Source organism: Ptychodera flava, chromosome 8 (genome assembly GCF_041260155.1).
Source record: "Ptychodera flava strain L36383 chromosome 8, AS_Pfla_20210202, whole genome shotgun sequence".
Lineage (NCBI taxonomy): Eukaryota > Metazoa > Hemichordata > Enteropneusta > Ptychoderidae > Ptychodera > Ptychodera flava.
Genome location: NC_091935.1, coordinates 34,826,009 through 34,851,982, shown reverse-complemented (window position 1 = coordinate 34,851,982; position 25,974 = coordinate 34,826,009). Strand labels below are relative to the sequence as shown.

The 25,974-nt window shown below is 39.5% G+C and overlaps 2 protein-coding genes across 3 annotated transcripts in view; both read right to left on the bottom strand.

Annotated features, from left to right (window-relative positions):
* LOC139139158 (receptor-type tyrosine-protein phosphatase T-like) overlaps nt 1-22,857 on the bottom strand; it is a 64,090-nt gene extending 41,233 nt beyond the window's left edge. The window contains exons 1-2 of the mRNA XM_070707963.1: nt 22,774-22,857; nt 14,670-14,807 (exon numbers count right to left, since the gene is read on the bottom strand). The gene's annotated coding sequence lies outside the window, so the exon portion shown is untranslated. The remainder of the gene's footprint in view (nt 1-14,669; nt 14,808-22,773) is intronic.
* On the bottom strand, nt 846-2,972 carry LOC139137965 (zinc finger protein 862-like). Of its 2 annotated transcripts, none has more exons than XM_070706196.1 (2): nt 2,863-2,972; nt 846-1,563 (listed from the first exon to the last, which is right to left on the bottom strand). In XM_070706196.1, the coding sequence occupies exons 1-2, from the start codon at nt 2,931-2,933 to the stop codon at nt 1,011-1,013; spliced, it is 624 nt and encodes a 207-aa protein (XP_070562297.1). In that variant the 5' UTR covers nt 2,934-2,972; the 3' UTR covers nt 846-1,010. The 2 variants fall into 2 exon arrangements, with proteins under 2 accessions (XP_070562297.1, XP_070562296.1); XM_070706195.1 differs by lacking the exon at nt 2,863-2,972 and adding an exon at nt 1,901-2,457.
* Nucleotides 22,858-25,974: the final 3,117 nt, after the last annotated feature.

Sequence of the window (25,974 nt, the reverse complement as noted above, 5' to 3'; positions counted from 1 at the left end):
CTTAGAGGTTCTATCCTTATATAAGTTCCGGGCATTGAGGCCGACGTCTTTGGCAATCATTATGAAGTCAAAGGTGTTAATTTTAGGTCATTCTTTTGTGGCGAGGTTAAAGGCGTCTATGTCATTACCGCGTAACGCACGTGCTATGCCGCAGTCTTTCAAAATGAGCAGTTCTGCAGAAATACAACTACACGGCATCGGAGGCCGTACAGTTGAAAAAGTACGGCGTTTTGATTTACATGTCGTCCAGCGTTTTCACCCAGATGTGGTTATTTTACAGCTAGGTGCTAATGATTTGTCCTCACTTTCAGCAGCTACTGTCGGCTCAAGTCTTATGCATTTCGTGCAGCATTTGCACAATTACATGGACGTCAAGGTTATTTTTGTATGCCAGATTTTCCCGCGCATCACATCACGTAGCAGCCATTTTAACGAACGTGTCTTGCAGTTGAACACTTTCTTAGAGGCCGAGTTAGAAGGCTTGGCCTTTGGACATTTCTGGAAACACAAGCGTGTTTTTAGCAAACGTGCACAGATTTTCTGCGCCGATGGGGTTCATTTTAGCGCACTTGGCGAGATCAGGTATTATAGGAGCTTACGGGGGGCAGTTCTTAAATCATTACGGTTAATGCCAGTAGTGTCAGTGTTATCAATATCTGTACATTCGTTTACAATTTACAGCCTTGCGTACATGCATTTTGGGTTATTTAAATGTTTTTGTTCCCACTCACACTGACGTATCTCGTCATGTCAGACAGGGCTTGACGTAAGGTCAAATCATCCACTAGCCCGAAGGACTAGTAGCAGTTCATTTTAGTAGTCCTAAATGAAATCTACTAGTCCTGCTCAAGCAAATGGCTTATTTTAAAATTAACGATTCGTTTGTTAATTTTCACACAAACAGCCAAAACATTTCAGACACTAAACACACCAAAGCACATACAAGACGAGATGAGTGATGTGTGAAGCCACTTTCACTTTATTATACAGCGCCATTGGCGGTATTTTTTCTACTGAAGTGTAATTGATTGAAATAAAGCATATGCTTTCATAGCATGATTTTGACGATAGTCTATGTCCTCAGATTCAGATTCACTATCTGAATAAAATCCCTCCTCTGCCCCAGAATCTTCATCAGAGTGATAGTCCTTCTTTGGGTCAGCAACAGGCAAAGAATCAACCACTTCTGTATTTGGTCTCTCATCGGCATCGGCATCGGCATCAACACTGATGATGGGAACAGGAATATCCTTTATTGACTGTGACCGTGTCTGTGGTCTCCTGTGCTTGTCATTTAACCAAAAGTTTATGGCTTCATGGGGATCAAATTCACTAATTGGTGGGCTCATCAGCTGGACCATCATAAGGTCAGATAAACTTGTGTCCTTCAACGTACTACGCCAATCAGTCTTAGTGGATTTCATGAGTGAGAATCCCCTCTCTGCTTCAGCAGAACTTGCTGGTATTGCCAAAATCAGATCAATTAAACCCAAGACATTTGGACATTTCTCTGAAAGAGCATTGTTGACCTGAGCCCATGTTACATCAGCCAAGGTTGTAAATCTGTAAAACAAAATTATGGAAATTAAAGGTGACATGGATTTCATTGTACAATTCATACTTTGTACTCAGTGTATTTGCAGAAACATCCAACCACAAGAAAACAATGTCTACAGATGAATGTAATTCAGTTTGAATTGATATTGTATACTAAGTATTAAGTTACAGTCACTCTACTATAGGTCTTAAAAAAAAATCTCACAACAGCAGACAACATTGACACTCTGGACAGGAACTGTGATCTCAGTCATGGATTATACCTGAGTTTCAGTTAATTGCCAGGGGGTTGGGGTGGGACTAGATTTGGATCAGCACTTTCCATGGGAATAAATATTTGTACCTGGTATAAAGAAGATGTTTGAATCTTATCCATTCTGGCTCAAGCTCTGAAGTTAACCCACAACGTTCTAATGCTTCCCCAAACTGCTTTGCCAGGATACAGATAGATGCATTACCAAAATCTGTAAGAGATGGCACTTCAATTAATCCATCCATGAAATTAACTTCAAATGAAGTTATTCAAAGTTTACCTTCTCATTTTTACTGCCTTTCATTACTCTTTTAAATAAATTAAATCAACATGCATGCTGTTAAAGCAAAAACAGTGTAGAAAGCAGAGTTAGTACTGTTGAACTGTGGAATGTAAACAAATTTTCACAGGGATACTGTTTAAATGTTATCCAAATGAACAAAAACATGTTAATATCAATCTAAAACATAAATTGAGTTTGCTGTGCAATAACTTCAATGAAAATTACCTGGTTCATCTTGGAGGCAAGGGGGCCATATTTTCAAGTTTGCAACAGAGATTGCGTGGAGAATTTCCTCATCAACTTCAAACCTCCTACACAGACTATCTATCAACATATTCAGAAGCTTTTTTCTAGCACTGACAAAGCTTGCATCATTGCCTGAAAGCATTTGATTACTGTACGTCACTACCTAATACCAGTTTAAGCTTTGGTCCATCACTGGAAATTGAGAATTAGTGAGGAAAGGATACAGCAACCATTAACACCACAGCAATGGTAGAATTAATAGGGGATGAAGGACAGGATGCCACAGACAACAGTGCACCTACACAGACATGTTTCCCATTTCTTTGAAAAGCTACAATCTCACAATTTTTCATAACAGGAAATTACAGAATGCCAGTCGCAATGCATCTATAGGACTCCCTAACTGGTAGCACTAAAATGTTAAAATTGTCATCAAGTTTAAATATTCATCAAACAGTGTTTGATACGTCACATAAAATAAAGCTATTCCAGCATTGATTTCCTTGCAGCATTGATAACATACCTTGCCTTATAGGATTCCAAGATGGCCTTTGTACAATTCAATTCACTGTGAATTTCACCCACTGTAGTCATCCTGTCCTGAAATGCCAGTGAAAGTGTCGACAAGCATGTTGCCACATCCACAAGAAGATACAAAATACACTGCATCTCTACTGAGTAAGACCTTCAGGAAATTTTTAGCCTTTGCAGCAGACTCCTTTTTACTGGCGAGGTCTTGAGGATTTTGCAGCTGAAAGTGTCAAAATGAAAAGCTTAGGTCAATATATCCAAATTATTTTTCCTTTTAAGGCATTTGATGTGTGAAAGCAATACCTGGAACTAGACAAAGTTAATTTAACAATTTAAAACAAATATTACTAGAACAAATCCTGATATAAGAGGGTAAATGGTTAGAGTTTAAAATTTGTCTGCACTGTGTCAACAGAAATTATGGACAATACAGTGAACTTACAGAACCTGCTGGTACAGACATGCAAGGACACAAATTCATAATTAGCAGAGATTTTAATTATCATGACCTAAACTGTGTTGCACATACCTGCTGAAGTGGTTGACAATGGCTTCATACCCATCAACTATGTTTCTCACTGCTCGCTGTGTGTGTGGGAGCCAACGTGTTCCTGAGACCCTCGTAGGCATTAAAGGTTTCTTACCCAGTGCATCAAATGAGGCTATGAGGTTGCTTCGATTCAAGCTGCTATTTCTATAGAAATAGTACAGGTTTGTCATCAATGCATCAACCTTCTTGTATAGCGGTACTTCTTTACATGCGTCTTTGTATGCCAACTCCAAACGGTGAGCAGAACAGTGAACTCCCAAAAGAAATGGTCGATTATCGTCCTTAATTTCTTTACTACACCACATTTCTTTCCTACCATTACACTGGCTCCATCAGAGCCAAACGCTACAAGCTTTTGTTTCCACATATCTTCATTGCCGAGGCAGGAAGACAGCAACTTTGAAACTGCATGAACAATTCCATCTGCATCTGCCTTTGGTATGTTTTTGATACCGATAAATTTTGTTGACACTGTACCCATGTGACATGCTCTCAAATAACAAACTTCTGCCTCTCTGTGAAAACTGTCTGTTGCTCCATCGCAAATTACAGATATAAATCTGACCGTACTTACTTCACATGAAATGTCATATCGCTCTTTACTTGCGATAGCGTTCACAAATTCCTGACATCGTTTGTCATTTCTGTACATTGTCCCTATGCTTAGGCCTTTTGCCTCATCGAGTTCGCACAGCCAACTGAAGTCTGAGTACGGTCTGCCGTGTTTTGCTAGTGCGTGTGCAGTTTTAAACAGCACCACTAACTTGCTCAGAACGTGTTTATTCAAGGCAAGGACAGTTTTTTCAGCTTGTGTTTCTCCGGGTCTGGCTTGTTTTGCTTCCCATTTACTGACATTTTGTTTATGGCTCAAAGAACTGTTATGCACTTTAACACTTTCCAATTTAAAGTTCGTACAGCCAGTCACAAATGTTCCTGCGCCTTCATATTTGCGACAAATATCACAATACATTTTGCCTATCCCATTGGTGACAAAGTATGACAGCCATGGATACTTATCTCTCCAGGACGATTGAAATTGCCGTACTCGTACGGTGGAGTCGTACACCCGTCCCTGTGAACGAGTAACTTCTGTGGTTTTAGCCTTTTTAGGAGGATGACTGTAACCAACTAAAAACCGCTCCATCTCTGTACAATTTCAGTGATCGTTCGTTCCAGCGAGCTGGCAAGCGCACTAGCACGTGGTTGTCATGAACCCTGGGGCGACGCATCCCTCAATCCACCGCCATGAAAAGACCAGCCATGCCACATGTGCTTTACTTTACAGTCTGCGCACGCATTATAATCTACGATCGTGTTTCCGAAAGATCTTACGAAGGTTACCGAGTCCGAATTGCGTCAGAACGGTTGCGCAGTAGTCTTTCATGGCGACGTCCTAGTTCAGTGGCGATAAACTTTTGGCGAACCGATCTCAGGATTAAATAACCGTCAACAAAGTAAGGAATAATTGTACTAGTCCGCCGGACTACCTCCAAAGACATTCTTACTAGTCCTATTGAAAATTTACTAGCCTCGGCTAGTGGGCTAGCGCTTATGTCGAGCCCTGGTCAGAGTGGTTTCACCATTGTGTTAGTTGGACGTACCTTATTACGTTTTACATATTTTTGCATTTTATTTGCTTAGTTTCATTTGACCCAATGAAGGTCTTCCCTTGTTTACAGCATGATTAGTGCAATATTGTACCCGGTAACCATTTTGGTGGCCATTTGCACTAGTGCTGTTTTTTTGTACCCTCTCACATACCTTGTCGGGGAGAGTGGTTTACCATTATTATTGGTTGGATGTACCTTCTGTTTCAAGGGTCTGTTTTATTTTAAGCCATGTGCATTGTTTAATTCATGCAGTGGTTATTTTAATTTCTTTGCACTTATTTTAATGTTACCAGGGTGAAAGGTTTACATTCGTTACATTTCATTATGCAATGCAAGCTGTATTTTATTTGTCATCCTTATGCTGGCATGGCTATTGCTATCATTAGCCAATAGGGCCAAGGGTTTAGTCCACTTTACTTGCTGTCAATATTTCACTTTATCAACAGCATGCCACCCAAGCGTAAAGCACCAGCAACCAGAGCAGCTAAAGCTAAACGCAAGGTTTCATCAACAACAACATGTGCCGTTCCAGTAAGAGCATTGGTCAATCCTCCACATGCCGCTGAACCTATCCAAGAAGTCCTACAAGTGCCCGGTACCAGTCAACATGACGCACAACTGGTTGCTGCAGCTTCAACACCTGGTGTCACTTATGGGACTCGCACTGATCCTGGTGCATTGGCAAACACTATATCGCGTGCAGTCATCCAGGGTTTAAAGGATGCCGGCCTTTTCACCTCCGCAAGCCCAGCTGCAGCTACTACAACCCAAGCTGTAGCCCAATCAGTTATTAATGACATTACGGGTCAGGGGGTTCAAGTTTCTAGGCAACTAGAAGGTCAGGGTAATAATTTACCAGCATTTCAGGTTACACAACAACCTTTCATTCAGGGTCCAGGGACAGAGCTGCAGCCAGCCACACAGTTCACTAGCCAATCGGTACCTTTGGCAACGAGGGTATCGGATAAGGTCAAGTCTAAAATCTGGGCAGGTGATTACATCGATTTTGCCACTTTGCTTATTAATCCCTCCCTGCGAGACGGGAAGTACACCGTCTCTTTATCAGATGGCGTAGGTAGGCCTCAGCTCTGTCTTGAACCTGCTGCAAGTGCTAAGAAAATTACTTCTATTGATCAGTGGATTTCAGCATTTAACATCTTTGTGGCAGTGTATACTATGAAAAAACCTGAGGCTATTTCTGGCCTTTTGAAATATGGTGACGTAGTACGTGATCTGGCAGCCAAAAAGGCCGGATGGAAGTTTTACGATGAGCAATTTCGCTTTCTGAAGCAGTCCGCTCAACTGTCATGGGACCAGACACACTGGGAGTTGTGGCTACAAGCTTTACATGGGGGAAAGAATTTCACCACGGGTCGGGCCTTCCCCACTTCTAATAGTTCTATTTCTGGCAATTCGGGGCAATCCTTTCCGAAGGGGGTCTGTTGGCGCTTTCATGGGGGGAAGTTCTGCCCTGGGTGTCGTTTCGACCACAAATGCTTTAAGTGTGGAGCAGCCCACCCAGTTTTCAAGTGTAGCGCCCACAGTTCCACTAGTCAAATCAGTGGGGGGATGCGACAGCAGGCTAGTGCAGGGAAAGGAGAAAGCACTAACCATGCTTCCCGTGGTTCCTTTGCTTCCCGACCGCCCACTGCGGCCATTCATAGTAACCCCAGTAAGGGTGGAAGTTCTTCGTCGGTTACTGCAGGGTTATGATAGGGGCAAGGCATGGTATTTGTTGGATGGTTTTGCTCAAGGATTTTCCCTAAACTATTTGGGACAAAGGGATGGGGGGTCGTCCCTCAACTTAAAGTCTGCACTAGATAATCCCGAAGTTGTAAGGGCTATGCTTCACTCTGAGGTTCAGGCTGGCAGGGTGGCAGGTCCATTTCACACCCCTCCATTTCACAATTTACGCATTTCTCCCTTGGGAGTTGTTCCCAAGAAACAACCAAATAAGTTTCGCTTAATCCATCACTTATCATTTCCACCGGGGTCATCAGTAAATGACGGCATTCCAGCTGAGTTGGCAACTGTGCAGTATGCCAATATCGATGATGCAGTTAAGATCATCAGAGATCTGGCTAAAACTGACATTAAGTCAGCATTTAGAATTATACCAGTTGCTCCACATGACCATTGCTTGTTAGGTTTCAAGTGGGATGAGTGTTTCTTTTATGACAGATGTCTCCCTATGGGTTGCGCGACGTCATGTCGCATATTTGAACATTTTAGTACTGCTTTAGAGTGGATTTTGCTTACGGTTGCTGGTGTTGAGGCAACTATACACATTCTGGATGATTTTCTTTTTCTGGCCAGATATGAAGAACGCTGTTTATCAGATTTACAAGCATTTTTGGATTTGTGTGCTGAGCTGGGAGTTCCAATTGCACAGGAAAAGACAATGGGGCCCAGTACTTCCTTGGTGTTTGCAGGTATTGAGTTAGATACAGTAAAAGGTGAATCTCGGCTCCCAGAGGATAAATTGTTGCGTTGTCGCAACTTGATTGATTCTTTCTTAGTAAGGAAAAAGGTAAGGCTAAAGGAAATCCAGTCCCTAGTGGGGACCTTAAATTTTGCCTGCATGGTGGTTGTTCCAGGTCGGGCATTTTTGCGTAGGTTAATTGATCTCACAAAAGGGGTCAGGAAGTCAAATTTCTTCATCCGGTTGACCAAAGAAGTCAAAGCAGATCTTAAGGTGTGGAAGCAGTTTTTGGATCTTTATAATGGGAAGACTTTTTTCATGGATGACATGTGGCATTCGTCTGACTCCCTCTGTTTATTCACGGATGCAGCTGGTTCACTAGGTTATGGTGGCATTTTCGGTTCTCATTGGTTTTTTGGGGAGTGGCCAACTAGCTGGAAAAGTTTGAACATTGCGGTCCTGGAGTTATTCCCAATAATGCTTGCCCTGGAAATTTGGGGGCACAATCTCAGTAACAAGCGGGTATTGTTCTACACTGATAATGAGGCCCTTGTGTCAGTCCTGAATAAGCAAACTGCAAAGGACAAGGACCTAATGATCTTGGTTCGTCGGATTGTGCTCATAAGCCTCCGGTGCAACATTCTTTTTAGAGCAAAACATATCCCTGGCAGGTATAACACCTTGGCCGACTTTCTTTCTCGTCTGCAGGTGGGCCAGTTCAAATCTGTGGCTCAGGGCATGGATACCAACCCAACTCCAATCCCCTCACAGTTTCTACCAATCAATTGGAGGTGGAAGTGAGCAGGCTTCTGCTGCAAGCCCTTAACAGTTCATCGAGGAAAACATACCAACGTGCATGGAGGGTTTTTATACAGTTCACGGGCAGCCAATTTGGGGTGCATTGTCCATCGCTACCACTATCAGACACAGCTATTGCATTGTTTATTGGTTACCTTTCCAGACAGCACCTTGCCCCATCCACTGTGTCAACTTACTTGTCAGCCATAAGCTATGTTCATAAACTTGCAGGTTTTTCAGACCCAACCAGTTCTTATTTGGTACACAAACTGGTTCATTCATATCGCAAGTTAGAGCATAAACTGGATACTCGTCTCCCTATCACACGGGATATTTTGCATTGTCTAGTTAAGGCCATCCCAGTTGTTATTACATCAGCTTATCAGCGTTGTTTATTCAGAACAATGTTTCTAACAGCCTTCTATGGATTCCTCAGGATTGGGGAAATCACCACTAAGAGTAAACATGACGTGGGTGGTGTCATTCGGTTCAATCAGTTGCAGTTTAAGGGAACCTCAGGTCGACCTCAGTCAATGACATTAACTCTTTCCAATTTTAAGCATAGCAGACCAGGCACAGCATTTGTTATTTCATTTCAAAAGATTGATGTGGCTGACCTTTGCCCTGTACAGGCTATGTTGGATTTTTGCCGTTTGAGGGGAGAGGAGCCTGGCCCGCTTTTCTGCTTGCCAGGGGCGTTAGGCATTGGACGATGTGATTTCACAGAACAGCTTAGGCGTTGTTTCGTTTTTTGCGGTTTTGATGTAAGCAGGTTCAAGGGACACAGTTTTCGAATAGGGGCAGCCACGCAAGCTGCCGCAGATGGTTTGTCTGACGCACAGATCCGTGTGCTAGGCAGGTGGAACTCTGATGCATTTAAGAGGTATATCAGGCAACCAGCAGCTTGGTAGCTTTTGGAACAGAAAAATAAAAAAAAATGGTGCTCTGCACTCATATATAGGCCAGGCAGGGGCCGCTATATATGGGTGCCATTCCTGGTTGTGATCATTTCCTCATTTCTACAAAAACCAGGTGAGAGCCCGCCATTCTTTGATTTTTAGCATTGTTGTTAACCAAAATAGTTAACTTTCTTGAATTGCGTTAACTTGTTTTGTAATTCCACCAGGTTTTACCTTCGCTTCTGGTCATTTTGGGTGGGGCGGCCACACATGTGGCTTGTGGCGTTTTTGAGGCCCACACCTTTGTGGTAGATTAATATGTGCCTTTTCTCCAGTGTTTTACTGTTGTGTAAAATTTTTCCTCGCCAGTTGACCTTTGACCTTTGCCCTCCTTTGTTTGGGGCTGTTCTGTAGTTTTCTCTCAATTCCAGGAAACTGGCGAGGAATTTTTCATGTTTTCCTGTTTTTTCACATTTCATTAAAACGTCAAGGATACTTGGCCTTTCACTCCAGCTCTTCATTGTCTTGGTGATTGTTTATCTCCCACAAACAGAGCAAAATGACCAGAAGTGGTTTAGTTAAAATGCAGGGATATAAAACAACGATTATAGACAGATAATCGGATTTATATACATGCAGTTGTAGATTTCATAATTTCAGGTGTAGACCGCCCTCTACGGCGAATAGAGCTCCTTTCATTAGTGCCTTAGAGGGGGGTCACAACATTGCTCTGCCTCTTTTGGATCACACCGCCAAACAAGCAGCTGGCAGTTTGGTTTTTCCAACAATTTTATCCTCCGGCCTCCACCCCACCTACCTCCATTGCTAGTCATAGGTTGGTGTTGGCGTTTTTGAGGCCCACACCTTTGTGGTAGATTAATATGTGCCTTTTCTCCAGTGTTTTACTGTTGTGTAAATTTTTCCTCGCCAGTTGACCTTTGACCTTTGCCCTCCTTTGTTTGGGGCTGTTCTGTAGTTTTCTCTCAATTCCAGGAAACTGGCGAGGAATTTTTCATGTTTTCCTGTTTTTTCACATTTCATTAAAACGTCAAGGATACTTGGCCTTTCACTCCAGCTCTTCATTGTCTTGGTGATTGTTTATCTCCCACAAACAGAGCAAAATGACCAGAAGTGGTTTAGTTAAAATGCAGGGATATAAATATTTTTATTTGTTTTCATTTTTAAATGTTTAATCATCATCATCATCATCGGAGACTGAGGACTCTTTGTGCAGACTGCTTTTCAGTGCAGTCAATCATAGACAGTTTCTCTACACTCTACAGTCCATGAGTCAATGCATGCCAGTTCAGTGGTGCACTATGCTGTTGATCGGCAGCATACATGACGTCCTCATGTCAAGTCTTGGGATTTTTTGATGCTGAAATTTCACCAAAATGCCATTTCTGTATCCAGACATTGTGTAATCAGTTTGATATGAAACAGCGATATAAAACACTGTGTCAGTTAAGCTTGGAAATCTTGGCTGAGTTTTGCTCTTTTTATCTATCGTTGTCGATCAGTATCACTGTATTAGGGCCTGTATAGAGAGACCTTGATGTAATTAAGGCATGCCAGTTCATAAAATCGTGAGAATATTTTTTCTCTGTCGACGTCGATTTATCTTACAATGGATTTACAGGCGAGAAAGAGCATCATTGAACCAGATATGAACTGATGCTCACGTGTTTCATTATATATTGCAGTTATGTGTAAATTTGAACCTTTGCCACATATTTGCAACTTCATTTAAAGTATTATGATCAACATAATGAACAATATTCACCACTGATTAATTCTAAAAGGTCATGAAGTATACAAATATGTAATTAGCTGAAATGAAAATATTAAAGTTCTTTGACTGCTGTCATTGTATCACCATTTTATATAGCAAGTGTAATTACCGTTGGCCAAGTCCTTCAAGCCATATATGCCGAGCTGTGAAAGCTCATTAGATATGTAAATTATAAATTAGCTGACATTAAAATGTGAAATGACTTTCGATATTGTTTAATCAGATATAATCATCAATGTACATAGCATGATTTGCCAACTTTGATCAAGTGAATCCCAGTATATATCCCTAAGAAGCAAAGTTCATTAAATATGTAAATTAGGAATTTACTTAAGTAAAAATGCTTAATGATTGTCAATAATGTTGTATCATGGTATCTGCAATATATGTAGCAAGTTTTGTCAACTTTGGTCAAGTCAATTCAGATATATATCTCTAATTAGGAAAGTTCATTAAATATGCAAATTAGGAATTTGCTGAAGAGAAAATGACTTTCAATAATATTGTATTATAGTGTCTTTAATGTACATAACAAGTTTCATAAATTTTGATCAGTCAATTTAGATAAATATCCTTTATTTTAAAAATTCATTTAATATGCAAATTGGAATTGGCTGAAGTAAAAATGTCTTTTGACTTTCAATAATGTTATATCACAATATCTTTGATGTATATAGCAAGTTTCAACAACTACAATCAAGTTAATTCAGATATATATCCCTAATTGGGAAAGTTCATTAAATATGCAAATTCGGAATTGGCTGAAGTAAAAATGCTTAAAGACTTTCAACAATGTTGTATCATAGTAGTTCCAAATACATGTAGCAAGTTTCATCAACGTCGGTCCAGTCAATTCAAATATATATCCCTAATTAGCAAAGTTCATTAAATGTGCAAATTAGGAATTGGCTAAAGTTAAAACACTTAAATGACTTTCAATAATGTTAAATAATAGTATCTTTAATATACAAACAAAGTTTGGTCAATTTTGATCGAGTCAAATCAGACATATATCCCTAATTAGGAAAGTTCATTAAATATGCAAATTAGCAGCTATCTTTTGTGTAACCCCTTAATGGTTCCCACTGCTGATATATCTTGGTGTGATCAACATTTGTAGCAAATCTCAACAAATTGTGTGTAGTCGTTTTTAATGTATATCCTTTTTTCTAAAATCATTAATTATGCAAATGAGTAACAAGTATGAAAGCCACACCCACCAAAACTAATCAGTTCTTGCCATTTGCTACTGAATATATGTACCAGATTTGATTCTGATCTGACTGAGCCGTTTTTGAGATATCGGACCAACAGACAGACAGACAGACAGACAGACAGACAGACGGACACACAGACAGACACAGACAGACAGACAGACAGACAGACATCGCTGCGACATATGCTCACATGTGTAAACACGTGAGCAAAAAATGGTTGACAGGCATTTCCTAACCAGTATCGCCGCAGAAATGCACCGCATGCTCAGCACTGTGAACGATGTCAAAATGAAATACCGGAGAACCGGGGGATTTCCACGAGTAGAAGTTCACCGGTTCTCTGGTAGAGAGTCAAATCAGGGCCTCGCTCAGTACAACGACATGTCTTTCACTAGATATACGAACCTTCTGTATTTCAGTCATTCCGTGTGGATGTTTCTAATTTTACCGTGGAACTCAACTTGAACTTGAAACTTTGCCATTGCCTCTCCATGTGCTCTTACACTGACATTTGTTTACTTTGCAAGCTCATGGAATTTACTATTCAAGTTTGGGTAAAGTATGTCATGTGACATGACTGCGTACGGGAAATAGATAATCCAATAGTATTTTTTCTCTGTTTGACGTCATCGTACACGCGTGTTTTTCGCGAGTTGTGCGGCTCCGCGGAAAACACTCGTATACGATGACGTCAAACAGAGAAAAATTCCATGGGATTATATATTTATCACATGAACGTTTTCTTATCTTTCTTTGATGTGGATTGATCAAAATTATTGTAACAAATTGCATGATTTTTATTGCGATTTTGTGTTTTATACGCGGATTACTTACATTTAAATGAGTAAAGCGGTCCGTCACCCAGGAGATGTGCAAATGTTTACAGGTATACTTTCATTCATAAATCCCATCAAGCTAAAAATTTGATACATGGAATTGTATCTCCACCATCAGACATACGGATTCGGTCACGTGCGCGTGTCTATCATTGTCTCGCGCTGGACCGATGCCAAGGCAAGTCTGCTATCGGCGTACATAGCTTTCACCGCGCTAGTGACGGATAACGATAGTATTTTGAGTTATTTAGAATATTTACAATTATATTTATAAAGTGAATGCAACGTCACGATCGAAACAGTAGCTATCATCTTAGAGATGCTGTGGCTTTTAAAATATCACAAGTTTACAGCCTTGGCGAGCCCGAAAGTTTCAGATCGATGACACACAGAGTGTACGCTTGTAGTGGGCACTGCCGTCACCGGTCTCCGCCGATGGCCATCTCAGTCGTCGATGTTTTCGTCATACGGACTTTGATATTTGCTGTGATACATATATCGCCCGTAGGTACTTCCCATTTTGCTACTTGACGGCAACTCTGCTCTGTTGTGTGTGTGTTGTCCGAGTCAACTTTCGAAATGCATCGGATTCTACAGTAAGGCTACAGGTCGACAGCTTATGTCTTCACTACCCCGATCGAAAAACAGCGGAATGATTTGTGTGATGAAGGAAATTTATCGTTGTTCGTCGATACTTGTGCCTTCTATGTCGCTTTCCCCGAAGTTTTTACGGTATTCATTTGTTAAGTTGAACTTTCGTTTAGGCGTATCTTTCGGGTTTATCGCCAACCTGGATCGCCAGGTAGGCCTACGACGTCGCTTGGCGATCACCAGGTACGACGACGTCCATATTGAGCCTTGACTGGAGCCGTGACGTTACTGAGCCAAACGATCGACGGTATTCTCATTCGATTCTTGGGAATAGCTAAAGCTTTAGCGACTCGAAATTTCGTTGGGCATGCCTTCTATGTTTCCATATCTGGATTTTTGGGTAACCTTTTTGTCAAAATGCCATGAGAGCACGGCATCTATCATGACAAATCGGTCTGTGTCGCGACATGCACGTACGAACGGTACCATTGCAGGAAAAAAGTTCCGGTTGATGACGTACAACAGAGGTAATATGGATATGTTATCTGTGCTGGTGTACGTCACACAGGTGGAGATACGGGAGAGTTCATGTGATACTTCACGATAACAGTATCGACGCATGTAACAATGCAAAACAAGTTCCCAAAAAAATCGAGTTTGAAATTATTATTACAATATAATTGCAGGTCTTAAATTTGCATGATTTATTTCATTTCTGGACATCCACTTTCGGCATCAAAATGGTTTCTTCCAGAAAGGGGAACCGGAAATAGAAAGGACATCGAATGGAGATAACATAGCAGGCCGCAGTGTATGTTTATCATTAACACTGACCAAAGTAAATTGGTGGTTTCCTAGGGATATTGGAAAATTGTGAGGAAAACTGATAGGGGCTTATCAAAGTTGGTCTCCGGAACAAATTGGCGTCCGCAGTAACATTACTAACAAGCAGGAAGTATTGTACCATGTCGATTAGCATGACGAATGACAGGTTTACATTAAAGTGTATCTGATTCATTGCGACAAGAAAGAGTTGGCATTTAAATGAAATGATTTAGTGGTACTAATTGTTCAGTATACTTACTGGGAAAACTGCACCATGGTAAATCTTTAAATGTATTGTCAAAACAGCACTTAACGCTTTCACAAGTAGGTTCCCCGCCACCAGCATCGTTACAGTTTATCCGTTTGCTTTCATCTTCAACAATGTCACAAATCTCAACTTAGGAACAATGAAATAGCAGATAAAGTTATTATATATCGATCTTTTAATTCATTGTAAATTCATGAGCGAATTTATCGTCAGTTCTACATACGCTGACTGGAGTCTGCACAACAGAAGTGAACCATTTTCACTGGTATTACTTGTGACCTACACTTTAATTATGGCATTAGCAAGACTTCTTTCAACAAGTATTTAACAACGACACTTGTCTGCATTATTAAGTTTAATGCTTAGAGAGAATATTTTTTTAATTGAGAATGTAAGAAATAGTCTTCTATACACAACTGCACAAAAGTATTGACTTAAAATAATATATACCGGTTTATATATATATATATATATATATATATATATATATATATATATATATATATAATATATATATATTAAGATAGACAGATAGATATGATAAATAGATAGATAGATAGATAGCTCTAAACTTAGAGCTTTGTCAGGTGTATACTGAAAACGGGATTTACAGAGATGAAGTTGAGTTAAAGTACACTTTACAAAGATGGAATTGTGTGACACGATACTAAAAAACTCGTTTGTCCGTCTCCTTGAGAAACAATTCCCTAAGGATTGTAAATTACATAAAGTTCTTAACAGAAATACACTCAAATTAAGCTACAGCTGCATGCAGAACATGGGCAGTATTATAAAATCACACAACAAACGGGTCACCCAGCGCAATGATAGAAAACTCACTGACGTATGTAAGTGCCGCATCAAGACCAATTGCCCACTCCAGGGGGCTTGCCAGTCTAAATCCGTAATCTATAAAGCTACTGTTACAAGCGATGCCAATGAGGCGAAACATTACATCGGTCTAACTGACAACACATTTAACACGCTATGCAAATCATGTCCAATCTTTCCGAAGTAAGGCATACGCCAACAGCACAGAATTGTCAAAATATGTCTGTCACTTGAAATCTCAGGACAAACCATTTAATATATCATGGTCCACTCTTATCAAAAGCAAGCAGTTACTCAAATGTGTCAAAGACATGCAACCTTTGCCTTACAGAGAAGCTATTCATAATCAATGCAGATAAAACAGCCTTTTAAACAAGCGTTGCGAGTTGGTCTCCAAGTGCCGACACGAAAACAAATTTTACTTGTCAAATTTTAATCCAACCCACATCACCAAATGGTTTAACCCAACCTGATACTAATACGTATCAGAAGCGAATTTCGCACAATAAAATAGGTACCAAACACACTTGGTGTGTTCTCATATTTATTGTAATATTGCTCTGCATCCCTGCATCGAGCACTTTACCCCTCTGAGAAGATACAAACAAGTTTTGGTATATATATATATATATATATATATATATATATATATATATATATATTCAAAAGTAGTAATATATATATATATATATATATATATATATATATATATATATATATATATATATATATATATATATATGATATATGAAAAAACAGGTATTTCAGATTTGTTCATGAATCATATTTCGCTCCTTCATGTTTGTCCGCAGATGCATCTTATGTACACTTTTGATGTAATCATTTCTATTTCTAAGCAAAATAAGAAGACCACTGTTGATGAAACTCTTTGTACTCAAGTTGAAGAATTTTTTAGGTCTAGCCTCTTACGCAGTTATGCGAAGAGGACTATTTTTGATGTATCAATGCATATCATTTATTGGATCGTTCCCTATCGGCAGTAAAGTTTTGAAATAAACGTTATATATTTAATAAAATATCTACACATATCCCGCACCTGAAGAAACAAAAATACTAAGTTTCCACTTTTTTCTGTAATTTTAATGAATATGAGTTATGTAGAAATGTCAATATAAAAAGTCTTTGGCAGGCCTACTTTAATTTAGTGGAAAGCGAAAAGAACTGCTGTTACTATTAGTTAAAAAAATTGTGAATTTTGGAAGAGAAGGGTTCTCTGTTTGGATATTCTGACATCGTACTCTATTTGAAGTAGCAAATAAAAGGTACACTTATCATCCCTAACTTCTTGCTTCTTTACCATGGAAACACATGAGGTCAAAAGAAAAATCCGTTTCTTCACTGCAAAGGCCGACCATTGCAAAGAGTAAAATCAAGCACTTGTTCGTAAATTCCACGGTATGCTCCCAATCTTACTTACAGACAAATGAAAACATCAACAAGAGATCATGCTGACGAAATCGATTGCTGGGAACATAATTCTAATTATTTATGTAACTAATTTGCTTTTCGTTGTGCGTAAACGTAAAATCTACATAGCACACGTCAACAAAAGGAACAACTGGGCATTCCTTGAGAATATTTATACAGCTACTGTAGCCGTAATTTTTTAAAATTTTCAGTATAAACGACTCTTCCTTGGCCTATAGCGTTTGCAATACCCAGAATTTGGTTCACGAATGGGGCGTGTGAATGCGTGGCGTGCATTGTTTCTGTCGACAATTAAATTGAAGTTCGGCCCTGTATTCTATGATCCACCTCAAATCCGGACTACGGCGCGCCAAATGTTTCAAAAATATTTATCGATTCAGTGCAAAATAAACTGTCAATTCGGTCTCATTAGAAGAAAATAAGTAAGAAAAGTATAATAAAAAAACAAAAGACAGAAATGTCATTTTATACTTCATTTTAACTTGAGAAAAAATCTTTTAAGCGTAATTAGGAAATAAACAATTTTCAACGATTTGAAAAAGTCAAACATCCATACTTATTGACATACATACACGTATAATAGTTCGCGTAAAAGGTGCAATGAGTGCTGATTTTACAAAAAAGAAAAAGAAAAATATGTTTTACAGTGGTACGTCCACACAATTCACAAGAAAATCACTAAAAATCACTACTACCACTCGGAAAAAATAGTACAAAAATAAAAATGTGAACCACATACAGAAAATCATTTTAAAAGAATCAGACAAAAAAGTCATGCATACATAAAATTATTTATGTACTTAAGAAAATTAAAAAGCACTACGTCTCATAATAAACGTATTATAGATAATCAAATATAATATGAAGCAGCAGCCGCTTTGACAGTAAAGAGAGGTAATCGGAGAAAAAATTCGGCAGTGATGGCTCTAGACAAAAGTGGATCTCATCTACAAAAAAATAAAATAAAAAAAAAAACAAAAAAAAATAAAAAACGCCATGAACAGAGATACAAAAAAAACGCGTGGGCCTGTGGAAAGAAAAAACAAATGAGGACTCGCCACAGCAAAAAAAAAAAAAAGAAAAAAAGAAAAAAAACGAGCACTCGCCACAGAAAAAAACAACAAGCCCGAAATTACAATTATTTTATTCAAAAAACTCATGGTTCACGTTTCCTTCGATCGATGAATCCCCAACAGCCGGGAATCCGATCACCACATACTCCAATGTTTGACGAAATATTAATTGAGCATTTCAGTGATAACGTGACATCTTGAAACCTAGCTCTGTTTGGCTGGGCCCTGCTCTACTTGAAACCATAGGCCTACTTGATGAAATGAAGTGGGCAATATCACCTAAAGAACGTCCAAGTTAACAGTGAATAGTTCCAGAGAGTCAAGTTAACTGAGCCAATTTCAGGCAGTCCGCAGGTCAGATCACGAGCAAGACGTACAACCCATGACCCTTCATAGCAACACTGCGAACATATCGATGCCTTAGGCGTGGTATGGCATGGGAGCCCACCGCAGGCCTTCCACCGAGCCGCACTGTTATCGCCGTTTGGTCTACATTTCTACACAGTTTTATACGTGTGGTACGATACATCGCGTCCAAATACCATGATAATAAACCACCTCGTTGTTTGGTAATTCCTCGTCTATCCTCAAAGATCACCCAAATCATGATAAAATGAATAGTTTTGAAGAAATCTGCCGCTTGTTGAGAGAACGTCCATCGTTTTCCGTGTTCGACAAGACGAGCAACGCAACTGTACAAGCCTTACGACTACGAGTATGGCGAGAGTGTCCTGTCTTCGCAACGCCAGACACTCTCACTATACTCGAGGTAGACCGGCACATACACGACATGTCGATCCCATTGCAGAAATCTTTATATCCACACAGTCCAATATATGGAGCTACAATATTTGTGCAGTAGCCTATACATAGCTGTGGGTGGCAGGGCTGAGAGTTACTGGCGTTATACGGCCTGGCCGTATAACGCCGGTAACTCACAGCCTAGCCCTGCCCCCCAGAGCTACAGTATACAGAGAAATAGCAGCTGCTTGATCAGTGTTTGTCAAGTCGGGCGCGTTCGCGTTCTACATGTACTAGTGAAAACGTTGCATCGAATTTAAACGGAGTGTTTCAGCCCGAGTATTTTTGCCTTTGCCACACTCCTTTTAGAGGCTAAACCCACGGGATACGTGTGTGGTTCGATATATACCGCCGCTGCTAGCTCTGCATGGCAGGGCTGTGGTGTTACCGGCGTTATACGGGAGGCCGTGTCACGCCGGTAACACAAAGCCCTGCCATGCAGAACTAGGCCGCTTGGCGCTGCGTGGTATGCAATTTTACTATGCATACCCACACGGCGGCCGCTGTGTATCGAACCACACGTAACCGTGGGCTAGTGGCTAGCCATCGTTTTGTTGGGGTTTGGGCACAGACTGTCTATGGTTTGGGAGAGGCGGCCCTACACTTTACAGCGAGGGGATCGCTGGTTGCCGGCGTGTAGGCCTACTGTACTAGCGACGGGACCGCCGGCCGCTGGCTTACCATCTCGACTGTACATTGGAGCGAGGGGACCGCTGGCAGCCGACGAACCACCACGAGTTTTTTGTCCACTTTTAACCAAAACTGGTAACTGTTTAATATACAATGGGACGTGTCGGTAACTTGGACGTCCATGAGATGATATTGAAGACTAGAAGATGAGAGTTATCGCTGAAATACCCCAAATATCTTGTCCAACATCCGAGTGTGATAATCCAAAACCCTCTGGCATTAAACTGTAACAATCATGACGTTGACAATGATTCAATTTTCATGTTGGGCTTTTTCTGCGGGGTGTCCCACTCTGTTTTCTTTTCTCGAACGGGCGTCTTTTTTTTCTACTGAGTTTTTTTTTTGGTAACCTCTTTTTTTTTTTTGTAACCTCGCTTTGGTTTTTTTTTTTTCCAAGCTGACCTCGTTTTGGTTTCTTTACAGCCTGAACGACGGCGCGATCTCGGTCGACTTTTCAATTGTGATTCTCTTTCTTTTTTTAGTCAGACCTGATGGTGGTTCGTTTTGTTTTTTGGTAGTAGTGTAAGTACTATTTGTGGTTTTGTTTTTAATCATTTCAATATTTTTTGTGTGTGTGCTTGAATTTTTTTTTCTTTTTTTCCCTTGTAATCAGCATTCATTGCATCGTTATTTCAAATACACGTGTATGTGTACGTCAATAAGTATGGGAGTGTGGTATTTCCAAATTTTTGAAAAGTTTATCTTCTCATTACGGTTTAAAGAATATTTTACAATTAAGCATTACATAATATTCTGCCCTTTTTTGCAATAATACTTTTCTCGTTTCTTTTCTTCCGTAATTCCATCGAATTTTTATTTTAATCAAGAAAGACGGTTGGACGTCATCTTTATCTGCACAGACACATTCAAATAAATGACACGTATTTTCAAATGAATCTATTTTTATGAAAAGGTACATTAATAAATAAATTGCAATGATATGGACGAAAGAACTTTTTTCTTTATTATTCATACACGTTTAAGACTTTTTTTAGAAAGAAAATTTGACAGTTTATTTTTACTCTATGACGATAATATTTTTGAAACATTTGGCGCGCCGTATCCGGATACAGTAATCAAGTTGATGAATGTTAATAACCTTAGTACTGGGAATCCCGAAACGCTGCATATCAGATCTAGAAAATGCAACTGATATATGCAGCACTCAGCCGTAAAATATTGTCAAAAGTTACATAAATCGTTCGGGCTCTAGATGTGTTGTTAGCTTGGCGGTTTATCAAAGAACAAATCCATGTTCAGAGGATGGAAGACAAATTTTAATAGCGCAATTACTTACTTAGGTAGTATGCGCCTCGGGGACAGATATTTGGACTCTCAAATTTTACAACTCTTTTCTTATCTCAGTACAGGGGACTCATTCTATAGCTCTTTCAGTAAGAAACATTTAACCACGTTAATTTTTCGAAAATCGAAAATTGTATTTTCTTTATAGAGGTAACACAGGGATGGTGTCAATTTAGAAGTTCAAATATCGGTAAATAATAGGTAATTTTTTCTAGTACTAAACTTTGCACGGTGACACCTGATCTGTTCTTGACTTCGGAAGAGAATAGTCGAAAATTTCAATAAGGAAATTTTCAGCAAAAATTAAGTCCTAGTCTTTAAACTTCCGAGCCGCCCACTTCCTTGATCTAGCATATATACAACAATAGTACTCTAGTTTTTCAAACTACTATGTGCAAGGCCCGAGTTGATAGTGAATCCAATGAGTGCCCGACTTTTATATTTATTAATGTAAGTGTCTTGTGAAAAGTAGCACCGTCTGAGTGATTACCAGCAAATTGTACAACACCAGCAACATTCTAATAGTTATCGAATCATGTTGTCTGTGACACTGTTTAAAAAGGTGCGCAACGCATTGACTGATAAAAACCTACAACTTTGCTTGGTAACCTTTCCGGCGGTTCACGATCCAAGGTGAACTAATTACCTCGTCAGTTTGAGCAGTATAGACACTACACCCAGGTTATTGTACCCTGTTGCTGTATTCATATTCGATAAAGATATCAAGTTTATCCATATACATAGATGGAACATTTGATATTTCTCCCAATCTTTTGATCATCTTTTCATCATGCAAGTAAAAGCCCATGATATGATTAATTTTTGATAATTTTGAGAATATTTTACTTTCTCAAGGCTGGGAGACTCCAGTGTCTGAACTTCCCTACCAAAATACTATGCTACACTTCTTTAAATCATCATCATCATCATCATCATCATCATCATCATCATCATCATCATAGACATCGAACATGGTGAGCTTTTTATACGCAACAGTATTGCAGAAAATTACACCTTCGATTGTGTATTTGTGATATAAATCAATCGATCAATCCCTCGAATAATCGAATAATTGTTAAATGAGACAAAAATGAACTTAAAGTCAAGTTACAGAACTTAAGTAAAGATCTTGAGAAAGTGCAAATTGTACAACACAGGCACGTTTATCCACAGCCCAAGCCAAATTTCTGTTAGCACTGAGGGTACCTGGCGACATTCATCAAAACCCAGTGACCAGGACACCATATCTCACATAGTGTTGCTATTTACAATTACATGCATTGCCTATATATATTGTACCTACGCCATGCACGGGCCGGAAGAGCCCAATCTATTATCTAGAAATGGACATGGGAACATGTAGAATAGAAATGTAATTTTTCGAAACGGAAGTTAAAATGACTGGCGTTGCTGATTGATAATAGTGTACTTCATACTTTAAATATTGTGATTTGTAGGTGTTGACAAGGTTTGAACATGTTATATCTATTGCGCTTTGTGACTGAGCTTTTACTATAAGGGAAAGCAACGTTGTCCATTGATGCAATGTCATGAATTTACAAAGTTTAGACAGGAAGAGGACGAGGTCGTTCACAACTGACAAGCTAGTGACTGACAAGCTAGTGCGTAGCTTAATTTTCAATTTTAAAATCAGCTTATGTTGTTAATCACTTCCAGTTTACAAAGATTGGAAAATGGTCTCAATACACAGGGTTAATAATGTGGAGAAAATGTAGTTTCCTTGTTTTCAAAAGACAAGAAAACCGAATTTTCTGTGCGGATATACAATGAGTCATGCATGCTTAGCAACGTGGAAAATATTATTTTGCTTAAAATTTGTCAGTGGCCCCTTTCTGCCTGAATGTCCACTCATTGTCCTTGATTGAACGGACGGAATGCTTCAATAACTTGCACGTACTGTAGAGCATTAAAGATATGATATTTACCTGATAATCCTGACAAGACGACCACAACATGGGTTAAGCAAAGTATTACAGGAAAGCTGTATCTGCACTTTGTCATTTTGAATTGATAGATTGGCTTGAATGCGATAATGCATGTAACCACTGTATGTTAAGCATTCGCATGAAAAGCTGTTAAAGATTAACCCTACAGAGCAGAGTCAGACCATTTCAATGTTTCTAATCTCTTGAATATGCGATAGCATTAGTAAATGCGACCTTTTCACCTACGTATAAAAACCATACTGCAGAAGTAATATGTAGTTAAGTCTAACCCCAAATAAAGTCTCTTCCGTTGGAAACTCTAACCTAACGAGATAACATAATGCTAAACAACACAGGAAACTTACGAGCGACTGTATTATGCAAAAAAGATTGTTGTTACATTAAAGCGAAGGAAAGACTGGATTCACAGTTTTGTTTTCTTGGTTTCGGAGAGCCACTTTTCAGCTGCAAATGTATCTTACGGTTTTACTAGCCTAGTACGCTGGTACACTGCGTTTATCTCTGTTACTGAGAGAGTATGAGCACCTACTCACGCCCAATTTGACGAAGCACATCAAAGATATTAATCGGAAAGCAACTAGCTTACCGACAACTTTTGAAACTCAATACTTAGCATTACCTTCGAGCCTACTTTTACTTCCCCATTTTTTATTTTCCATTTAAAGCAATATATGTGTTCGCGTCTTCTCAAAATTAACTAAGAGAACTTGTACACAGTTTCACATTTTCGCAAAACATCCGCAAAGAGAAAAATAAACTTGACCTTCCGTAAAACTTTGAAGATGAGACAAACAGTTATATCATTAGGTGTATTTATCTTTACCTGTCTGAAATTTCATGGCGTTTCTGACTGTTTTGAAGTGTCATATAAAGACTATCGCTTTGGTAATTTCGAAGGTCAAAGCCACTACGAACGTATCCGAATACCAAATTATTTAATTGATGCATTGTACCGTAACGGTTGAAAGCAACAGAGGTTTTGTGGAGTTATCCTTGAAGTTGGGGCGTTATGGCATTGTTCTATTCAGGCTGTCCCTCTACTACTTTAAGAACTTGACGTTGAAAAATACACATAAAAGAGACAGTGACATTCGGCAAATCAGGAGAACCTTACCCGGAGAGTTTATGCCCTTTGGTACCCGTTTATTATCAGTATAAAAATCCAATGCGTACACATATATCCCTTAATCAAACCAGAATGGTCTCTGCCTGGTAACGGCTTATGGCTGGATAAGCACTGGTACGTCATTTCATTGCAGCGTGAGTATGTAAATATACATTTTACGGTCTTGGTGATTTCGTATCTGTTTATCACGTTCATTTCGCCAACGACTTCTTGTTTCTGGCTGTAACTTATTTTTAATCGGTAAATTGACGTAAATAGATCAGGAACTGAAACTGTCCCTATTTAATGTGATTGCAAAAACGTATTTTTATAAATAACATGGGTACCTTTTAGAGTGATTGACCCCCTAGTTCAGTCGTAAATCCTGTGTCTGTTATGCACTCTTTTGATTTGTTATCGTAAGCTCTAGGACTTTGACGAATTCGCTGGCGAGCATGTCTTCTTGCCATTCTTGACTCGATACTGTCAGTTTCATTTTTATGGTGGAATCAACATCGGCACCTTTGTTTTGTTAGTAACTTAAACTTTGCTGAGAGAGCCGAACGTCCAGGCGAACTTGAGTGTTCGCCGCGTGTACGTGATCAATGAGAAATAATCTTTTCATGGGAGATGATTCGCTTACTTTCTGGCACCCCTTTTCGCCTTTTCCAGATAATTTGATAAAAAATCCTTTCTCTTGGTACGAAACCGTGGAATAAAATCAACAAAAACAGTAACTTCTGCATTTTGGGCATCGTTTTTGGTTTAATGCTTCCTCAAAGGCTCTCAGAGATAATTGTTTACACCAAATGTCCTAACTTTGAAGAGAGTCAGAAAGTAAGAATGCTGTGGTACTAGATTGTTTTATCACTACTGTCAATACATAAAAACTGTTAAATGTTACCGAGGTGCTATCACCGTATACCATTTATCGTCTCGCAAGTTCCTTTAGCCAGCTTTGCATGTTTACTAGTACACCTGCTAACCACTCATGCGGCCGTTACTTCTCGGGGCACTAACCTCAAGGTTTTGTATACACTGCTTATTATGGATTAATCATAAACATAAAGATTGGACGTTGCATGTCAGCAGTCAAAGGTTAACTTTTCATCAATAGCGAGTACCCAACTTCCCCATTAATGATGCTCGGCTCATGCACACGGGCGATGACGAAAATGGCAAACCACAGAGAAGGCCCCCCTGTGTCACATTTCATAGCATATCTAGTCGTCCTCTTCACTGTGTCAAGAATTGTTGGTAAGTATCACTCTTATAGATCTACAGGTAATTTTAAGAATACCACAACATTTATTCTTTGCTAACTTTTATGACGACTTGTTAAATCTCAACCGTGAAGACACTCTGTCTTACCTTACACTGCAAATTCTTCTAGCTCTCCGGCAAGCTAAATTCGTGCTAAATTCGCACCGGTTTATTTGTCGCTGAACGGATTGCTTCATTTTCCCTAAATTGGCTTGCTTTTTGGTTTGTTTTCAGTTTGCCTACAGGCCACTTGATTAAACAGACTGGCAAGTTAACAGACCACACAGAGTGTAGGACTCGGTTTGCTGGCAATCCACTACATGTATCCAAAAAAGCTTGAATTTAGACCAAATTCAAAAAAACATCAGTTTACAGGCAAGCCAGGTCTTCCTTGTTAGACTGGCATGAATGTGGTTTGCTTGCAAGCCATCCATAATACTTTTGTGGTCTGTCGGCAGGCCAGGAGAGCATCCAGTTTTAGGTAGGGCGGGGCTGGGTGGGGGAAGGAGGGATATGGTGCTGGCATGGAGTGATTGGGCACTGACGACGCCTTTACTGTCTATTGTCCTCTTAGAGTCAATTTAATCCTCTTTCTATCAGGTTCCATAGACAAAGCTTGGATATTAATATCACTTAGGAGAAAGAGGATAAAATGACCTAGTCTTGATGTATATACCCAGTACACTAAACGCTGACAAACTGCATAATCCTGTAAGAAACAGTAAAGAAACCCCAATAAAATGGCATTTTGTCCAGTGAAAGGGAGAGAGTTATGGTGGTAATCTGTGAAAGAAATCACACAGAGAAATGTC